At 39.6% G+C, this 20488-nt stretch overlaps 1 protein-coding gene across 1 annotated transcript; it reads left to right on the top strand.

Annotated features, from left to right (window-relative positions):
- The first annotated feature begins 1476 nt into the window (after positions 1-1476).
- On the top strand, positions 1477-14756 carry LOC109463427. Its single transcript, XM_019760245.1, has 12 exons — positions 1477-3027; positions 3574-3746; positions 5642-5876; positions 6427-6527; positions 7550-7679; positions 8746-8960; positions 10146-10393; positions 11199-11350; positions 11969-12061; positions 12829-13037; positions 13673-13910; positions 14341-14756. Exons 1-12 carry the CDS (start codon positions 1477-1479, stop codon positions 14515-14517), a joined length of 3522 nt encoding a protein of 1173 aa, XP_019615804.1. The 3' UTR covers positions 14518-14756.
- Positions 14757-20488: the final 5732 nt, after the last annotated feature.

Here is a 20488-nt window from a genome sequence, read left to right as displayed (position 1 = left end):
TGGTTCCAACTTTGGTCGCTTCGGCTGTTGACCAATTAGAGTGCAGCTTAGAAACAAGTTGTTGTAGGTGTTCTCAGTACCACAAAATATGTGCCTGTTAAATCCGCTTTATTTAATGACAAATATTTGTGAATTAGTAATTCTCTACAAGACTGACTTGCGTAAACTCATGTAGTATATATCGATTATACTAACTATGTCATTATGGTTATTCAAATTCTAAATTTGAAGTAGATTTGACGTAATGAATCTGGCTGTACAAAATTATCAGTATAGCCACCTATCACACTCTGTTTTGATCCTTCCCTTCACCATGGCGAAAGTACACAAACCGGGAGGTTTCGAACAAAGTTGACAAAAGTTTACAAGGTATTTCCCAGCCATTGTCTTTGATTTTCCGCCAATTAGCCATTGTACATCATAACTATTTCGTAATAGAGTTACAAAGTATCAAATCAAGTAGAACACGAAGAGTCTAGGCGTAAGTATTTGGTTGCTAGCGTTCGTTACATGTATCTAACAGTGAATTTGAAATTGATCTCCTCGTAGGGTTGGGTGAGGTGGGAGGGGGGTTGACACTTGTTGCTTCACGATAGCAGTTTCTCCGCCAATATCCCAGTGTCGGAAGCTTGTTCAGAAGTTTGTATACCCAGGTATAGTTATTGGATCAATTAAGATCTCTCAAATTTTACGTTTCGACCAAGGACCTTGTAAATTTCTGTGATTTCTAGTATTGAAAGTTCAGCTATTATCCAGCTTGGATGGAAAGGTTTTAAACGTTTTCACCAAAACGTCCAATGCATCATATGTGATAATGTATAAATTCAGGATCTTTATGTTGTTAAATTACTCAAGTAACTTGACTGGTCATATGCAGCAAGAGTGCGAGTTACAGTCCAACTTTAAATGATGCTACTTACTTTTATATATACTTACTAGTACTACTAGTGCTTTTGATAGAGTGTATTAAATCTGAGAACTAATTTGTTTGAAAATTTTGTTCTTTCAGTGCTGCTCATGTTGACCCTGTGATAATGAAATCAGTCTTAGTCTCCACACCAAAAGATCAAGATACTGATAACTAACAGTGAGTAGATCTGAAGAAGAGGCACCATGTCTTCTCCTGACAATGCGAATGGAACAGAAGAGAAAATTGTGCCAAGAGATGAACCGGGGGATGGTGATCTCGACAGCAGTCACCAGGCTCAAGAAAACAGTAAAGAAAACGCAGACACAGCTGCTGACATCAAAAAGAAAGACAATGAGGATGACTCTGCAACAGAGACTCCTGTCACAAAAGACAACAGCACCAAAGTTAACGAAACATTCACAACCAATGATTCGCAAACTCATGCATCACCACCAGAAGCAGGTGTTGTTAAAGACCAGGTCAGAGAGACAACACCGTCCTCTTCCAAACCTGGGGAAGACCAAACAACAACCTCTGAAACAGAATCTACTAATGTAGGAGAACATATGGACAAAAAACAAAGGCCAACACCGGAAGGAACAGAAAAGGAGAAAGTTTCAGAAACCGATGGACAAGAAAGCAGTACTGCAAATGAAAGCAAAGGTGAAGAAAAACAAAATACACCAATTGATTCTGATGAAGGTAAATTAAATGAAGAAAGGAGCACTACAGAAGCTGAACAAGAAACTGCTGCTGCTATACAGAGAACTGACAGTGCAACACCGCGTGATGAAGTCAAGGAGACTGCTCAAACCACAGATGAAAGTGTCAAGGAAACAAAACTCGAGAACCTAAAAGAAGTAGCAAACAGTGGAGAGGACCCTGTCAAACAGGAAGAAGTTGTCAAAGAGGATACGGAACAATCAAATGACAATACAGAGGCAGAACAAGCCATAAGTCTAACTATTAGTGAAACTATTTCTGAACATTTAGACTCTGCAAGAGGAGAGGGTAATGTGGAAAAGCTTGAGAGACCACCTGAAGAGCAAAGGATAAATATGGAAGGTCAAAAAGATAGTAAAGCAGTCACAAGTGAGACTACCACAGCAAAGGAAGATGATAGTCAGCATGAAAGTTTGGAAAATACAAAAGACAAAGAAACAACTGAAAGAACAGAAGGAGATTCGGATGATAGGAAGGTAACGTCTGAGCCTGATGCAAGTACTTCATCGGAGGAAAAAGCAGACGGTCAGCCAGAGGCAAAAGCAGACGGTCAGCCAGAGGCAAAAGCAGACGGTCAGCCAGAGGCAAAAGCAGGCGGTCAGCCAGAGGCAAAAGCAGACGGTCAGCCAGAGGCAAAAGCAGAAGGTCAGCCAGAGGCAAAAGCAGACGGTCAGCCAGAGGTTAAAGCAGACGGTCAGCCAGACGCAAAAGCAGACGGTCAGCCAGAGGCAAAAGCAGACGGTCAGCCAGAGGCAAAAGCAGACGGTCAGCCAGAGGTTAAAGCAGACGGTCAGCCAGACGCAAAAGCAGACGGTCAGCCAGAAGAATCACAAAGACCACAGACGAGTGAAAATGAAGAGACACAACAAGCAGTTGAACCTGAAAAACCTTTGACCCCAACAACAGTTGGCAGCGATGAACTTGCAAACGTGGCTGATGACCAATCGCGTCCACAGACGGGCGAAGCGAACAATTTACTCTCCCCGTCCCAGAGTTGGACCAACGATGGGAGTGTTCCGATTCCCGCGCAAAGCGTCAGCCCGCGGTTAGAATCCGGTCTGGACACGGCGCTACCGGACGATCCACAGACCGGTCGCGCCGAGTCCGCCATGACAGATAGCAGCTTTTTCTCAGTGACTCCCTTTGAGATGAGGCCATACGTCCCCACCCCCACCCCAGACATCATACAGGACTACAAGATCCCCACCCCCGAGGTTCCCACCACCCCTGCCCTGAGTGAAGGGATGAGTCGTCAGCTCAGGAGGAGTTCGGAATTGCTGTCGTCCAGGGAAAGTGAACGGGCCGCGCTGGACAGTCAAGATGCCAAGAGGTTTGATCTGACAGGAGAGGGGATCGATGAGGAAGAAGAAGAAGTAGAGATCACAGAGGAGAAGGTTAGTCACCTTTTCTTGAGTTTGTATGAACTGGTTTTTTCAGGACTGAAACCAGAAACACATTAATTTTTCTAGGACTTATACTTGGTTACCAAATAGCAGAGAGGATAAGAACTCTAAAATAGGATCTAAAATGGGTTTGGTAACCTAGTGTTAGGCTAACAGTTACGGTAGCAAAATTTTCCAGTCTGAGAAAAATGGACATGTACGTGTAACTACCGGTATATATTTGCGGTGGTGGCAGGGGCAGAAGGAACAAAGTCAGTGAATCATGATTTGTTTGTGGTAATGATAAATTCGAGGTACAGAAGTGACCGCAAAAGTGAGAAGATAAAGCTACCACGAAAAAAATTGTTACTGTACATTGTACATGTACCTTCTTTTCTGTTTGCATCATAATGTGTTCCATTTTCTGTTTTCAGCAAATGATTTGTTCTGCGGTAAGATAAATTTGTGGTACAGAAGTGACTGCAAAAAAGCCAAAATAGAACATAAAAGTACTGCAAATATAAAGTGATTTACAGTTACTATCTTTCCTGTTTGCAGCATAACGTGTCTCCTGAGCCATCAGAAGTGTTTACGACAGCTGTGAGTGAGGAGACTATACAGGAGGCTATGGGCAGACAACACCAGCAGGTGGGGGAGGGGGTGCTGGGGATGTGGGGACACCTCGCTAAGGAACCGTTCGGAGACGTCATCGGGACCAAGTCTCTAGAACAGTAAGTGCTAGATCTCTCACTCATCACACCTACTTTCAATCACTCCCCATTTAAATACTTAAGGCATCCAATGAAATTTTAGGGCAGACAGTACTATTAGTATTACGTTTGGCTACAGAAACCTATGGTTAAATACACTGAAACAAAAACTGAAGGTACATGTACTTTCCCACATATCAATCTCAAAAATTTTTCTGCACCAGAAAGCCATAAGGGTCTGCTTCCCAAATATAGAAAGAAAACAGGGGGTTGACCAGCTTAAACTCTGACAACAGCTGACAACAGCTAATTTTCTCAAGTATCCATCCGCCCTGGGCAGGCCAGACCTCATCACTCAGGTGTCTCATTACGCCTACTAAACTGGTGAAATAAACAAAATTCGACCAAAGTAGGAAAGTTTAGACCCTACCTGTTCCTTCTAGCATGGAGGTAGAAAAAAGGAAAGGAGGGAGCTCAAACTTTCTGCCTATTGTCCGATGTTGGCCGCGGGCGTCAAAACTGTAATTGGCACGAACTTGTCAATTGCCCTGATTTGCGTAGCCCCCAGAGCGGCACACCAGAGTTTTCCATTGTTATTAATGTCAGTGACAAGACGGCATGCCCGGCATTTGACAACTATAAGTGTAGCAACTTTTATTCTACGGTAAGTTTGTATCAAATTTGAGGATTACTTCGATGAATGCAGGGAGGTAAGAAGCGTGTATCAAAGACGACAAACTTGACGGACGGCACGGCACTGCAACTATTTTCTAGTAACTAGACTTAATTGTTATTTCTAGTATCTTTATACCCCGATACTTGAAACAACAGGAGGTTAAGTATCTTTGGTCAAATCCTTGCTTGAATCCTTGTTTGAGGAACATGCACCGGGCCTACCGGTAACCACAATCAACCAAAGAATTGAGCGCATGTGTCACTTCAAATATTTCCTTGTGGTAGAAAAATAACAAGCAAGGATGTCCCGGTTACTACAAGAATGTCTCGTTTCTATTTGGGCCTTCGAGCACAAAATCCATTTCTACACACCTCCTCTGCTAACATAGAGGCACACAGCTTGTAGAATATGGCCACAAATAGTCCACTTTGCCGGAAAAATCGCTACTTTGCCAGTTACGAAAGTTTGGAAAATGGAACATAAACATCGTCAACTATCCAGAATAAATATCGGCATATCTAGAAAAAATCACACAAATTCATACTAGACGATTGTATTTGTTGAAATGTTCCAGTTCTAAAATGTTCGATTCTAGCTTTACAAAACACAAAAAACGCAGTAACTCGCCCATTTTTCGTCGCACAACAAACATAAACATATCTGCGTATCCGCCATTTCCCTCCGCTCCCGATGCTGACTTCTGCGCAACAATACGACGCAACCCAAATAAGGAAATGCTCGGAAACTCGGGTATGTCGGTCCCTGCTCGGAGTGGACTCGGCTGCCGTCGCTGGCAGTGATGTCATTTTCGGCTCATTTGCATAACCATATATGGAATTCTGGCGGGAGAGACCGCGGCGAACATAGGCATCAAACGAAGTACCGCCGGGCCGGCGGACAATAGAAACCAGCGGGATCTAGCGCCGCAAAACAAAAGGCCGCGGCGGGTGCTAAATACGTCCTCCCTCCTTTCCTTTTTTCTACCTCCATGCTTCTAGCCTAAAAATCTAGGAACTACAGTGTGTTCTCATTTTGGGTCCTCCACTGCACAACACATTTTAGTGATGTCTGCCCTCCAGGGCAGTAAGTACTGAATTTTAAAAGTCAATTTTCTGGCCATTCTTTTATTTCAATGTTGTAAGTTGAATCAATCCAATCATATGGCATACTGAGAGCGAGTTCATGAATGAGATTTTAACAGGTGGTTTCAAATCTCAATCTGAAATCTGTGTCTTCCCAGTTATTACCGAGGAATCCAGTGTGCCAAAGACGGGAAGTTTGAAGAAGCTCTCGTGGCGTTTTCCAAAGCCATCAACCTCCGACCTCAAGACGCCGACTCTTACGTGCAGCGAGGCGAAATCTACCTGTGGATGTGCGACTTCCAGTCCGCCATCTTGAACTACAAGAAGGCGTGCACTATCCGCATCAACTCCTCGGAGCTGTACTCACGACTTGCCTTTATATACTACTTCCAGGTAAGCAAATGTTACCAGAGTGTTCTAGCCCGTGTTCTAGCCATGTCTGACGTAATTTTGACAGAATTTAATTTTTGTTGCTTGTGACGGACACTAATACACCGTCATCTTTGACAGTCAAAAGTCAGCGTGTTAAGATATAGAAAAAGATACTAAGTGACTACCAGCCAAATGTGCAAATTTTGAAAAATTTTTTATAACGGACAAAACTTTTCCCGAATCTGTCATCTTTGATGGAAAAAAGTCTGTCACCATTGATGGAAAAATTACCAGCAAATTGATATATTTTGCCTCTCAAAATGCTGCTGAGGAATTAGCATTTCAGAGGGTCAAGATTTCAAAATTTTCCCGGCAATGCTGTGCCTTTGGCACCTGACATAATCTTACGTTAAAGAAAACTGAGATGACGCAAAAATTTCAGGCTGGCTGGAACACTGTTCTTAATATTTTCCCTAAAGAAAGAATAAAAAAGTCAGGATAGCATGGAGTGTTCTGTGTGATTTTTTAATGCAAGTTTGTAACAGTTTTTCTTTGCTTGTATTTTTTGCAGGGTCAAACATTTTTCGACCAACAGTTGTATGCAGAGGCGCTGGAATCTTTCACCAGAGCAGCAGAGATCAGACCGGATGTTATAGGATACCACACCAGAAGGTACAGATTAACTGGGATTTAAAAGACAAGTGTATTATTAATCCCGACTGTCAGAAATTATATATATAACAATGTAGAGATTGTTTGACTGAGACTGTCAAAATCTTGTGATTTTTTTCAAAGAATCTTTAGATTTTTTTCAAAGTACTAGTATCTTAGGATTAGCCTGGGTACCTTAGGGAAGCGAGTGTGGGAGCCCCTGCATACAAGTAGGATGGTACCCAGGCTATCTTAGGATTTTTTTCAAAGTATCTTAAGTTTTTTAAAAAAATCTTGAGATTTTTTCGAAGAAGAATCTTGAGATTTAAAAAAAATCTTGAGATGTTTTCACAAAATCTTGAGATGTTGTTCTGCTTCTTGCCGCGTGTATGTAGGTGGCACTTTTGTGGCAAGAACACAATCCCAAACATGGCTGACTTTGTACCCCTCTTGTTCCTGTTCATCACTGGGGTCGACTTCCTAATCCAGACTGCTTCTTTAATCCATCGGATCCTCCTGTTGTCCTCTCTGTCTTTGACCTGTTTGTAAAGCCATGTTTGGGATTGTGTTCTCGTCACAAAAGCGCCACCTACATTGGCTGCATCATCCCCTCATTCACTTTTGTTGTTGAAGATCATTGTTGAAGATCATTATTGAAGATCGTTGTTGAAGATCGTTGTTGAAGATCGTTATTGAAGATCGTTGTTGAAGATCATTATTGAAGATCGTTGTTGAAGATCGTTGTTGAAGATCGTTATTGAAGATCATTGTTGAAGATCATTGTTGAAGATCGTTGTTAGAGATCGTTGTTGAAGATCGTTGTTGAAGACCATTGTTGAAGATCGTTGTTGAAGATCATTGGTTGAAGATCATTGTTGAAGATCTTTGTTGAAGATCGTTGTTGAAGATCATTGTTGAAGACTGTTGTTGAAGATCATTGTTGAAGATCGATGTCTAAGGAAATGGGACTTACCCCAAATTTTCGTGCTTTGTACTTTCATGCTAAGTTGATGATCGTTGTTGATGATTGTTGTTCCTGACAGTGTGGCCTGTCTGGCTGCCCTGCATCGTTACGGGGAGTGTCTGGCACTCGTCAATCAAAGACTGGAGGAGGAACGTGACAACGCTGACCTGTACGTCATGAGAGCCAGGCTGCACGAGCTCTTCAGAAATGTAAGACTCCAGGAATTCAGAATCAGATAGAGTAGTTACTGTTACTGTAGCTCTAGCAGCTGCCTTTCAAACTGCAGGTTGAAAGCATTTAAAAATTTGCACCCACCCTTAGCCAACCAGCAGTTGTCTCACAGACATCAGAATGCTATGGGATAAGGATCGTTGGTTCAACTTGATACATTAAAAGAATGACCAGGAAAAAAATGACTTTGATATCCAGTGTTGCTGCTCTGAAATTACATTAGATGCCTTTAAAAGTCGACCCATCCTGATGTCTGATTGTGTCACATGTTGTGTACATGTATTTAGGACTATGTACAAATTGCTAGTAATGCAAGCAACTGTTTCCTCATTCATGCTACTTGAGAGAAACAGGCTTACAAAGCTAATCAGGTAAGCACAGGTTTGCAAGTGGTACCATACAATTCACAGATGACCTGTAAACCTAAATTTAGTGTTGCATTAGCCTGGTAATCAAAGTTAAAACCACACCGGTTTAATTTTATGGATGACGTCCTTGCATGCAATGATTTTTGGCTATTCTCGTTCTCAAAAAAGAAAAAAGATAACCTCCGACGAGGCTCAGAGTGGCCTGGGTGCCGTACTCCGTAGTCCATGGTAGAACTATAAAAGAGGATGGCACCCAGGCTGTCGAAGCTCCACGGAACTCAAGAACTCAGTACAGTGCTGACTCATAAATGTGACAAAAGGCCAGCATATACCGGCTTGTCGTAAAAGTATGTACTACCGCAAATTCACAATACCAGCTTTGTATTCCCATGGTTTAGCAGCATTTTGGGGGCTGAAATTTTTCTTTATTTGCTTGCATGCACTAGTTTGGGGGTCTTCAGTGGATGTCATCCATAGAATTAAGTCAGTGTGGCCTTATTAGAGGTATTGAAATCAACATGATGACACTTCAAATATGTCTCTTTAAAAGTACATTTGTACACATGTATGTCATCACCACAACAGTTAGAATTTCAAACTTAAGAACTTCTTTCAAGTAGAATGGAGTTTGTACTAGACAATTAATAAAAGTTTTTCACACTTTTCCGTACTGCAGTCGACCCTGTGTTACTATGATGTGAAGGATGCCCTAGCCCTGGATCCTGACCAGCCTGAGGCCCAGGCTATGTTTGCCAAACTGGAGAAGAAGGCGGAGAACTACCACAACCACGCCTGTCAGCTGTCCATCAACGGCAAGAGTAACGAAGCTCTGCAGAAAATCTCCATGGCGATCGAGACCAACCCCTCCATTCCAGAGTTCCATGTTCTAAGGTTTGTGTCTTTTCACCCGGTAGGCCTGTGTTTTATAATATCATGTCAGCATCCAGATTAAATTTGGACAATCCCCGAGCACTTTGGACAAATGTTTCTAACTGTTTTCAGCTTATACTTACATGTAGTGATGCATACCTAAACCCAATTTTAGGTTCAGGTCCGGATTCAAGTCCAGAGGTTTAGGATCGATCAGGTCCGGACTTGTAAGTCTGGACCTAAACTCATGGCATATACAAAATTGCATGTTGGCAACCTTGCAATGTTGTCTGGGTGAAACTTTGGCCACATAACAATTAACATGGAGGCCGGTACTTGACGATGCCCGATGGCAATGTTTTCTTCGTTTTGCAGCAAAGATTTTACAATCTATGGTAGGTTTTAGGTGGTTTGGAAAGAAAAGGGGTATGTGAAATGGTCTTTTATGGTAATAAGTCCGGACTCGGTTCTTGACTTTTAGGTTTTTTTGTACTTGAACCTAAACATTCTTACAAGTCCGGATCCAAGTCCAGTGAACCGGTATGCATCACTACTTACATGGCTGGTATTTTGTAAACAACTTCCCTGTCACCATATGAATCATAATGATCCCCAGGGGGTGTCATCACACATCATTAAAAAAATCTCCAGATTTTCTGGAAAATCTCAAGATTTTTTCAAAAAATCTGAAGATGTTTTCAAAAAATCTCAAGATGTTTCAAAACAATCCCAAGATTTTTTTCGAAAAAATCTCAAGGTTGTTTCAGATACCGGTAATCTCAAAATATCTCACTTCTATTTTAAAGAATCTCAAGATTTTTACAAACAATCTCAAGACTCTTTAAAACAATCTCATGATTTTTTTTAAGTCATCTTGAAATTAATGTTTTTAGTACTTTATGTAATATGATATTATTCCTGAATGTTTTATTGCAACATTTTGTATGTAAGTTCTGATTTAGACCAGTTGATGAGAATAATTTTCTTAAATTTTCATGAAGCTTGTCAATGGTAGATTGACCTCATTCATTTGACAGTTTTTTACTGTCTTTCAGTCCTCTTTGTGACTTGGGCTGAATTTATTTTTTATTTGCCCGCGCGCACTAGTTTGGGGGTCTTTAGAGGATGTCTGTCGTCTATAAAATTAAGTCAGACTGAGTGTGGCCTTATTCAGTTTTCTTACCTTGTTCACTACTACACCTCCAGAGGTGCCACACACCGTCGTCTGGGTGACTTCAACTCAGCCATCGATGACTACCTGCTGGCCCTGGACAAGACTGACCACAACGAGCAGGACCCTACGTACATGGAGGGGCAGCGACAACTGCTCCTGACGTACAACGACTTCGCGGTGGAGTGTTTCCAGAAGGGATTCTACGACGAGGCTATCATTCTGTTGAACAAAGCCATCAAGGGAGAAAAGAGGGAGAAAGGATTGTACATCAACAGAGGAGGTAAGGGAATCTGTATCTGTATAGCCGGTATAACCGCCTTTCGGCGTAACACACCAGTTTCACAGGCACGCGGCGCGGTGGCAGCTCTTTACATTACATTTACATTACACCGATCGAATTGTTACACCTAACCCTTTAACATCTAACTCTAGACTTTGTTTAAAGGTATCTAATGACAATGCCCCTACTGTACTTGGTGACAGCGAGTTCCACTCTGCGATAGTGAATTCTTGAACGCCTCAATCCTTGCTTGATAACTCTGGTACTTGAATGGATGAAAACATAGCATTGCACAGTTACCATGGCTTGAAATACTGGGTGCATGTGCACCTTGCTACTACTACTACTATCAGTCAGTCTCAAAAGATGACTTAGTGCACTTAGTACACCCAAATATAATGATCATAGAATTTGCTGCATATTCGTAGCATTTACAGCATATTCTTGACAAGTGTCAGAAAAATAAGAAAATAACTTGTAGTTTTTTTTTTTAGAAATGAAACTTAATTAGTATTTTCTATTCTATTTATTCATTCTATTTATTCATTCTATTTAATCAAGGAGGTTGATTTAATTCAATATTTTATATGGTAAGGTGCAGCTGTTCCCAAAAATTGATTTTGAGCCCTGGTTTCAGTGAATTCTTCATCTTGCTGGTAAGTCACCGAATAAAGTTCATACTTTTTGACAGAAACTGAAGTGACAGTGAAAACAGTGAACATTAAAAAAATTGCCATTGAAAAAAGTACAATAAATGTATCATGAAAATTCATTATCAAAAATTAAGTTGTGATTTTTTTTCCAGATTGTTTCTTCAGACAAGGAGATCTTCACTTTGCCCTGGCGGACTATCACCAGGCCCTGGAGCTGGACCCTGAGGACTGGGCGGTCAGGTCCAGGATAGCCGTCGTACACAGCGAGTTCGGCGTGCTCGACTACGAAGAGAGAAACTACCAGGTGAGACCACACTGACTTAATTTTATGGATCACATCCTCTGAAGACCCCCAAACTAGTGCGCGCGGGCGAATAAAAAGATTCCAGCCAAAAAAGAAATGCTGCTAAACCACAGGAATACAAACTTTGGTATTGTAAAATTTGTGGTTACCGTTAGTACATAGCAACTTGTATTTACTAGTATTTATTTACGAAGATTTACCACATTTGTGGAAGGATTGACATAACAGGTGACTATCACCTCTTCAAGATGTCAAACCTGAGACCAGACTGTAAGGTTTGAACCATTCACACTGGGAAGGTCCCCGATGACAAGCATGCTGGCCTTTTGCAGAATTTATGAGTCGGCACTATACTGAGTTCTTGAGTTCCGTGAAGCTTCGTCAGCCTGGGTACCATCCTCTGTAGTTACTGCCAGCTCCCTATTGTCTCCAGCTACCATGGACTATGGAGAATGGCACACAGGCCAGAGCCAGAGAACCCGTTTTAAATGCTCCCTTACTCCTAAATTATGTACTAGATGTTTTTGAAAAAAAGCTATAGTGAGATGTTGTAACCTCCATTACAGGTATTATAGAATAAGTCTTTTGGTTGACGTTATTTGTGTCTTCCCTCTGCAGGAGTCGGAGACTCGATTCAGTCTGGCCATCCAGAACAACCCCAAGGTCGCACGTTTCTATGTCTACAGGGCACGGGCCAGGTACATGATGGAGGTGAGAACTTTTTATCACATCATCATCACATCAGGAGAGAAAAAAACCCACAACCAATCTGTCATTTCTGACAAAAAATTTTTCAGAATTTCGGTAAAGGTGGCAATGTGGTCTTGTAGTTAGGGTTGTTGACTCAGATTACAAAGGTTCTGAGTCCGAATCCGTGGCAGGCCTCTTTGTTATGTCCTTGGGAAGGGCACTTTACACCTACACGTATTTCCTCACTTGACTCTTAGCTTCAGTTAGGGACGTCCTCTCAGATAGGACGTAAAGCCGGAGGTCCATGTTTAAGGCGAGACACATCTCAAGCATGTCTATGAGTGGTCTGTTCAAATGTCTATTATTCATCGATGTACCAGGGCTCAAAATACTGGGTGCATGTGCACCTCAGTGCACCCAAATTTGGAGCTGTGCACCCAATTTTTTTCTGTGGGTGCACCAGTGCACCCAAATACTTTCTTAGGTTTTCATATACATGTACTATCAATGATATAATGTAAAGAATAAAAAAAGATGTTAAATGCATTAGTGTACAGCATATCAGATGAATAATAAAATTATTGTTGTAGTACTTTTCTTTAGAAATGAAACATACCAGTATTAGTTTTTGATGACATTATACTTATTTCATTTTATATGGTGCACCCAAAATAATTTTTGTGCACCCAATTTTTTAGGTTGGGTGCACCAGTGCACCAGTGCACCTATTTCCAAAAATGAATTTCGAGCCCTGTACTCTGAACTTTGTATTTGATCCATTTCTTCAGAACATACGCGGAGCGCGGGAAGACATCCTGATGTCGCTGCACCTGGACCCAAGCAGCGATGAGATCCTGTCCATCCTGTCCCGCCTGTTCCCGGGGAAGAGCGTCGGGGAAGTGATGAAGAGCAAAGCTGCGAAGGCTGCCAAGCTGACGCTGGACCAGATGTTGTACATGGCTGCTGCACCCTCACACAGGCTGCCTCCTGTCGACAGGTACAGTTTTCTTTTCCTCCTTCTTTATTTATTTTTTTCAAACACAGTCAAATGTGTCAAACTTGATAACTATACTGCTTAAGTAATGTAATCTTAAGTAAAAAAGGAAGACTGTTTTCAAAAATTGACACAATTATGTTTTACACCAACTTAGTTATCCTAATGTTCTATTCATACCTAAAAGGATGCTGTCACACATATTATACATGTTTGTGTAAATAAAATTGATCTTATATATCCAGTTTTAGCTCACTGAAGAGCTAATCTTCCAAGTTGGTCGTGACAGAGAAGATACTATTAGATGTTATGTATAGTATTTATGGGTTCATTCTATACTTTTCGGCAAGCACAATTAACAGGTGTGTTACACCGAAGGGCGGTTATACCGGCTCTACAGATACAGATACAGAACAGTGGACCACAGCTTAATGTCTCATCCTAATCCTAAAGACTATGACCGTTTCCAGTAGCATGTATGTGGGGAGAGCCTCAACAGCCAGGATTCAAACTCCCAACCTGTTGGTCCAGAGGGAGGGTCGCTAACCACAGCTGGACTATAAAAAACCTAGACTACGTATAAAAGAAAATGTCAGAGAACACCCCTTCACCTGTCATAATTTGCTTCTCTCCAACAGAAGCCAGTCTGCACCTGAACTGTCTCTGGCTGTTGACTCATCAGCCGACACCACAGACAAGGGCATACAGGTGTCGGAAGAACCTTACACGACAAAAGACACTCCAAAGAAGAAGAAGACCCTCGTCAAAGGCCCCTTCTCTGGGTCAAAAGTCAAGAGGATCCCTATCCTCCCAGACCTGAAAATGTGCATGGAAGAGAGAGACTTTCATATGCAGATAGCAAAGGGCAAGAAAAAGGTAACAGTTAGAACAAGAAATCAGAGATTTCAAACTTCTAGATATAGTCTTACTTATACGATTGTATTCATACTCTACTCTATTACACCATCATGGTATAATTATGTTTCATACATTCCTGATTGACCAGATCCTTTAACCAGGGAAGTACCAGGTCAAACCTCGTCAATCAAATGAAACCCAATCTCTGCCCACTCACTTCGAATTCGGACCCCAAACATACAAACCTAGCATAAAATAACACCACCCAAAACAATACTTCCATCCCTGAAGTAACAATATTTTCACATATATACATTTGAGAAGTGTATGTTGCCATGCACCTCTGTCATTGCTACATAACACTTACTGTAATGCTTGACAATGTTACATTCAATTTAACATGATATTTAATATAATTACATGTTGACCTGTTTCCTTTTTCTTTCAGATCACTGTGGGTCTGAAGAAGGTGTTGAAGGAAAGGAAGACCCTGAAGTACAAGGGTGCACGTTTGAGACGTCTTCCTCCACCAACCAGGACAAAGAGTGCAGAGAGCGATGAACCGTCCATATCCCAGTGGAGAAACATCCAGCCTAAAGTCGGCCTGGGGCTACTAGACGGATAAACATGCTAAAAAAATGCTAAAACAGCAAATTGATTGAACATACGTTGAGAGAAATAGTTTGTATTATTATCATGATGATAGCTTTTGGTATGGTGACTGTAAACATAAAGTGAATTACACACAATGACAGTGAGCCAAAATAGGTTGTCACCCAAGCAGTTTGTACAGTTGTATAGGTCCAGATTTCTATTCCTCAAAGTTTATAACTTGGTATAAAAAAAAGCAGTTTCCATGAATTGAAGGGAATTAGGATTTTCACAGCTGCTATTATATGATAAATATACTGTACATGTAGAAGATGTAATGTTCACTGTCAGCTTTATCAGTCAAGCATTCAAAATGTTGATGAAAAACAAAAGCCAGCACAGGTTTCACTGCTTGTATAGAATTTCCAACTAGGAGAAGAATTTTTTTTTGTTATATATGAATGTTTGAGAATAATTTTGTACAGTTAATGTAGTAGTCACGTAATCACCTCAAAGAATGTGCTATTCCTCAACTGTTATCCCTGTCACACATTCAGAACCTTCCCCCTGAACATTATACAGTCTCCATCCCTGGCGACTTTCGTCTCGAAGGTGTCAAACTTTGCCTAAACACATACTAGTATATGGTGACCTCTGACCCGTTACAAATGTCAGTAATTGCCGGAGCGACAGCAGCCGGACATTAACGGAAGAAGAAGAAACACCAGCCGACCACAAGGTGGGCTGAAGTTTGGGATCAGTCTGACCAGATTTAGGCCACACCTACCTTTCTAGGGGAATCAAATCGAATTTGAGTTAAATTTTAGTCAAATCTAGCTGCCAAGCACTTTGAGATTTTAACCTCCTTGGTATGGCAGGGGCTTTAGCTGACACACAAGATTGACATATCATTACTTTGTTATGTACATTGTAAACATTGATATTATGTATGACTGTAAAATATCTCCATCCACTAAGTGTTCAATCATCTTTTATTGTCATCATCATCGGTCGACCGTATTGGTTGGGGTTATACCGCCCCTTACGAGGTGGCATACCCTTTCGTTAGCTTAATACAAGACGGGGTTCGCCACGCCTCCGTCTGGGTGATGATGTAATCACCATGTGTTTTGTGTAATCACCATCTTTTATTGTGAAATTCAATATTTCTGGCTTCAAGCCATGTGCTGTAAAGGACTTTAGGACTTTGTGTTACAGCATGTAGCAAACATTTATGACTATATAATAAGGACCATGTTGGCATTGTGGGATATTTTCAGTGGCAAGCTGTTGCTTTCATTGAATAAACATGTAAGCTGTCACTTCCAGTTATGTGTGAATAACCCTGGCTCATGAATTACTTAATATACAGTCACACATCCTCGTAAAATACCTTGTAAAATCAGCTTACACACCATCTTACACAATCTTTTGTACCAGTAAGACAAATTGGACAAATTGGTAAAACCACCAAATGAATTTGAAATCTTTATTCCATTGGTTTGGTTGACCAGACCAGGGTAGCACAACTAGCCAAAGGCTGCTAAATGTGCTTGTCCTGTCTGGTAGCAAGTACAGAGGAACTACATTGGACCGTAAAATTACACATAATATATTATCAGGACACAGAATTCAACTTAAGATTAAAAGATGATGTAAAAGTCCTTTATATATGTTTTGTTACCACACTGAAGTTTCCATTCACCTTTCTACTACTAGTACATAATCACAAAAGGGCTGCAACATACTTCATTTCATATTACTTTATGTGACCAATTCCATGTCAAGAAATGAATGAAAAATTAATTCAAAAGCAACATTTTGATAAATTACATGATCAAAAGACCCTTATCAGACATGAGTGCTTTTCTATATTCTAAATATTGCCAAAATTCTAGGAATCTGTAACATCACAGCAGCAGTTCCTGTATTAATTTAAACAGTCTGACAGTAAAGTTTTTATGTAGCAGCAAGATTTAGATAATCTGCATTCCTGATCACATTGTCTTGGCATCCATGTGTCTTGTACACCCCTAAATTGGCAATATTATAGTTTATACTCTGACTAGTAGTCTTTACACATCTTTCTTCCATACATTTTTGGATTTAAAAGACATATGACAAGAATTCATTAATTTTAATGTTTCAATTATGTATAATGACTCTGACTAAATATAACATTGATTTATTCCCGTACATTGTATTAATACATGTATATTACAACAGTTGGCAACTAGAATTGTGTGATCCCTTATACTGTATGTAAATTATATGATAATGATTATATCTCTCACATTTGTTGTGAAATGACAACGATCATCAGAATAGCAACATCTTTGTTCCCTCCTTCATTCCATTGCTAGTTATCTACAACTTCTGGTTTCCTTATAGTTGTTCACTTCTTTACGTTTACCTTCGCAGAAGGAAAATTGATTTTCCTCGGTTTCTTCTAATTTCTTTTCCAAACACCTATTAAAGGTCAATGACCTGGACTAGCCGTCTGTCACCATGGTAACTTGTGCTGTAGCAACACTCTGTGGTGTTGGGTTACATTGTGAGGCAGAACAGAGTTGGAGGGGCTGGACACATGTGTTTGTCAATGAGTAAGAATAAACAGAGCGGTAGGATAGACCATGTGAAGGTAAACATTATGCGTAATGTTACCTTTCTAACTGTTACTACATTTGATCATAAATTCGTAACATAATTAATTTCAGTAACCTTATAATATTCAACTCCATATCACATTAGACTTTAAGAATGGCCACCCCTACAGAGCAGCATAGAATTCCATTATATTGATGTGACATTGCACCTTCAAGTGGCTAAATAAACGCAATCAAGACAGTATGACTTAGTATTGTTTGATAGTCCTTAACTGATGTACATGTACAGTACAACATCTAATGCTAGGCTCATTGACTTTCTCATAGACATTCAGTAGTACATTTATATGACATCAGGCCATGTTGATTTGATTATATGGATGACATCCATGCGCACATGAATTTTTGCCTGTTTCCAAAGAAAAGTTTTCAACCATACGTCTGTAAATTGTACAAAGCAGCTGCAAAATAAGCAAATATATGCCTTAAATTGAGAAAAAAAATCGAAAATGATACTAATGTCGTAGAGTGCCAAAATCAATTCCAAAGGAAAAGAAGAAAATGTGAAGAAAGAAAAATTTGAAAATTAAGAGTCTATTTTTACGCCATACCATACTCTGTGTGTTTAGTCATTTGTTCAACCTTTATGACCTGATAGATTTCATAATGAAGGCAACTTTTTTTCCCAAATTTTTCTTTTTATTCGCACGCTTGCATCAGTTTTAGGGTTCCCAGAGGATATCTTAGTATATAATTAAATCAACATGGCCTTATTGTTTAAAAATGACATAATATTATGTAACGCAGTACAATCAAAACTGAAGTATTTTCTTTCTAGAAGAAACACTTCAATACTCTAATATGACAACATAGTTACATACAATCGATCCAAAGAGAAGTGGCTCAGATAAAAAAAAAACAGACAGTTCAACAGTGCAACAATACAAACTAACTTAGCTTAGTAATGTAACGGCAGTGCAGCTTACTGCATATACTAAACAGTCTGTTTAACCAGGGTTGGACAAGTCCAATTGCCCACTTGCCCAGGGCAAGTAAAAGTACTGTTCGGGCAAGTGAATATGACCCGGCAAGTAAATTTTTTGGATGTGGCATTATGCACAGTGTTTGGAGCAAAATTACTCATCATTTTCCCATAATGTATTCCCATAATATCTCATTGATGTCAGTCAAAAGTATGACTCTTTTGGTCAGAGAATCATTTGCAAGTCTCAAACCTCTTTATTTTGGTAAATAATGGTCAAACATAGAACAATATAAAAGGCTTTTTACTGAAAAATTTTCCTTGCACTTGTTGCAGTAAAAATTTATATTTTGCATTGGGCAAGTGAAAAGTTTGTTCGGGCAAGTAGAAATGACCATGTGCTTTCCCGATAAGGCAAGTGGATTTTTGAAAACTTGTCCAACCCTGTTAACATTTCTTTATAGAATTAAATTGCAATGTCTTCACCTTTTCCTAGATGACAGTTGGCATGTATTTTTCTCTTCATTGCAAGTTATTGTCAAAGAAGAACATTACACAGTGTCAAAGTATGCACTGTTTAGATTGTTTTCCATGGACTTACATGTATGTAGGAAAACTTTTCCGTCTAAAAGTTCACCGTGTCAATCCTTTGACACACTACAAAGAATGCACTGTTTTGACTGAATATCCACACAGTTATGTATGTTGGAAAACTTTTCAGTCCAGATACTAGTCACTCGCACCGTCTGGTTTATTGTTGAATCAACTTTATAGATGACACAAGTTTTCTGTGTTGCTCTTTTTATATCATAGTCTTAATATTTGCACCATTATTCACATGTATCTACAAATCTACACTGTACAATCTCAGGTACAACTGACATTACTGCCACAAAAGTGGCAACATACCAGATATTGCATTGATACTGCATTACTTTTTAAATATTAAACTGCATGCATCCGAACAGAATGATTATCATAAGGAGCAGCAAATTTAAGAGTTGGATTTCCCTACCAAAGAATGTTAGAAGAATTTGGACCTCTCAGAAGCACTTGAAGTTGCATTATGTACCATTTGGACAATTTGAAATTTAAAGTAATTTTTTTGATCATTTCTTTACAAAGTAAGTTAGACCGACCCTATTCCATTGCAAATAAATGTCATTCAGTATTTGGAAAGGCCAAAATATGACACCTTATGAGTATATTTAAAAGCTGGAAACACAGCTGTCAGGCAAGTTTGATTACATTCTGGTAATTTATGGTGGCACCACAAACTGAGTGTGCCTCGTGTGGGCTGTTTTAGCATCCACCATAGATATCATCAGAAATGAGAGATAATTGCACAACTATGTTGAAATTGCAAGTAGATTACAATCATAAGATTCTTTCAAATAAAATTATAAAATACTTCAAGTTTTGGTGCAAAAATTTTACACAATGCCACTTTTGATTATGATGTTTACCAACAAGTCTGGGAAGAATGGAGCAGCAATTATGCAACTATATACATAAATCTACATAACCCCAAACCAATTGTCCATTATAGCAAAGTAGAAAATATAGAAAAAAAAGAAACTGAAAGTTTGCAACAATACAGTGATCATTTCTCCTTTGATTTCTATTTCCTATATTTAGAAGATTACTCAAAGCTTAGTAATTCTATAGAGAAATAATTTCTCTACAAGCTGCACAAATAAAAGTTCATACAAAAGCCAAAAAAAGGATTTGGTTCTTTTTCAAAACTACAAGAATAAACTTTGGTGATATAGCTCCATTTGGATTGAACAAAATAAAATTTTCAAAGCTGCTCTTAAAAAAAGAAACTGCAAGCAAATAAAATCTTAGTGTTTCCCAATTGCACATCACATTGGGACACAGTTGTGCAATTTACTTAGTGCACCCTCTGGATTGCACCTTATGCATTTTACGGAAATTTCTCCTTGCACAAAAATCTTTTTGCTGATGCCTAAGAACAGTTGATTTGATTAAATATATGGATGACATCCACGTGCGTATGAATTTTCCTTTCCAAAAAATGTTTTCAACCATACTGTAAATCATACAAAGCAGAAGATGTTCCAAAATACGTATGATGTAGAATGCCAAATCATTTCGAAAGGAAAACTAGACAATGTAAAGAAATGAAATTGAAGAGTCTACATGTACATGTATTTCGCCATACCATACTCTTCTTGTTTTAGTGTTTAATAATTTGTTCAACATTCACGAGCACGTGGATTTCATAATGTTCAAGGCAACACGTTTTTGGCCAAACTTTTTTTTTTCTTATTAGCACACTCGCATCAGTTTTGGGGTTCACAGAGGATGTCATCCATATAATCAAATCGAGGGCTCGAAATACCAGTACTGGGTGCATGTGCACGCAATTTTTTTCTGTGGGTGCACTGTGCACT

This window comes from Branchiostoma belcheri, unplaced genomic scaffold (genome assembly GCF_001625305.1).
Source record: "Branchiostoma belcheri isolate BF01 breed outbred unplaced genomic scaffold, Haploidv18h27 scaffold126, whole genome shotgun sequence".
Classification (NCBI taxonomy): domain Eukaryota; kingdom Metazoa; phylum Chordata; class Leptocardii; order Amphioxiformes; family Branchiostomatidae; genus Branchiostoma; species Branchiostoma belcheri.
Note: the sequence above shows the minus strand (reverse complement) of the source record. Positions and strands in the feature narration are given on the sequence as shown.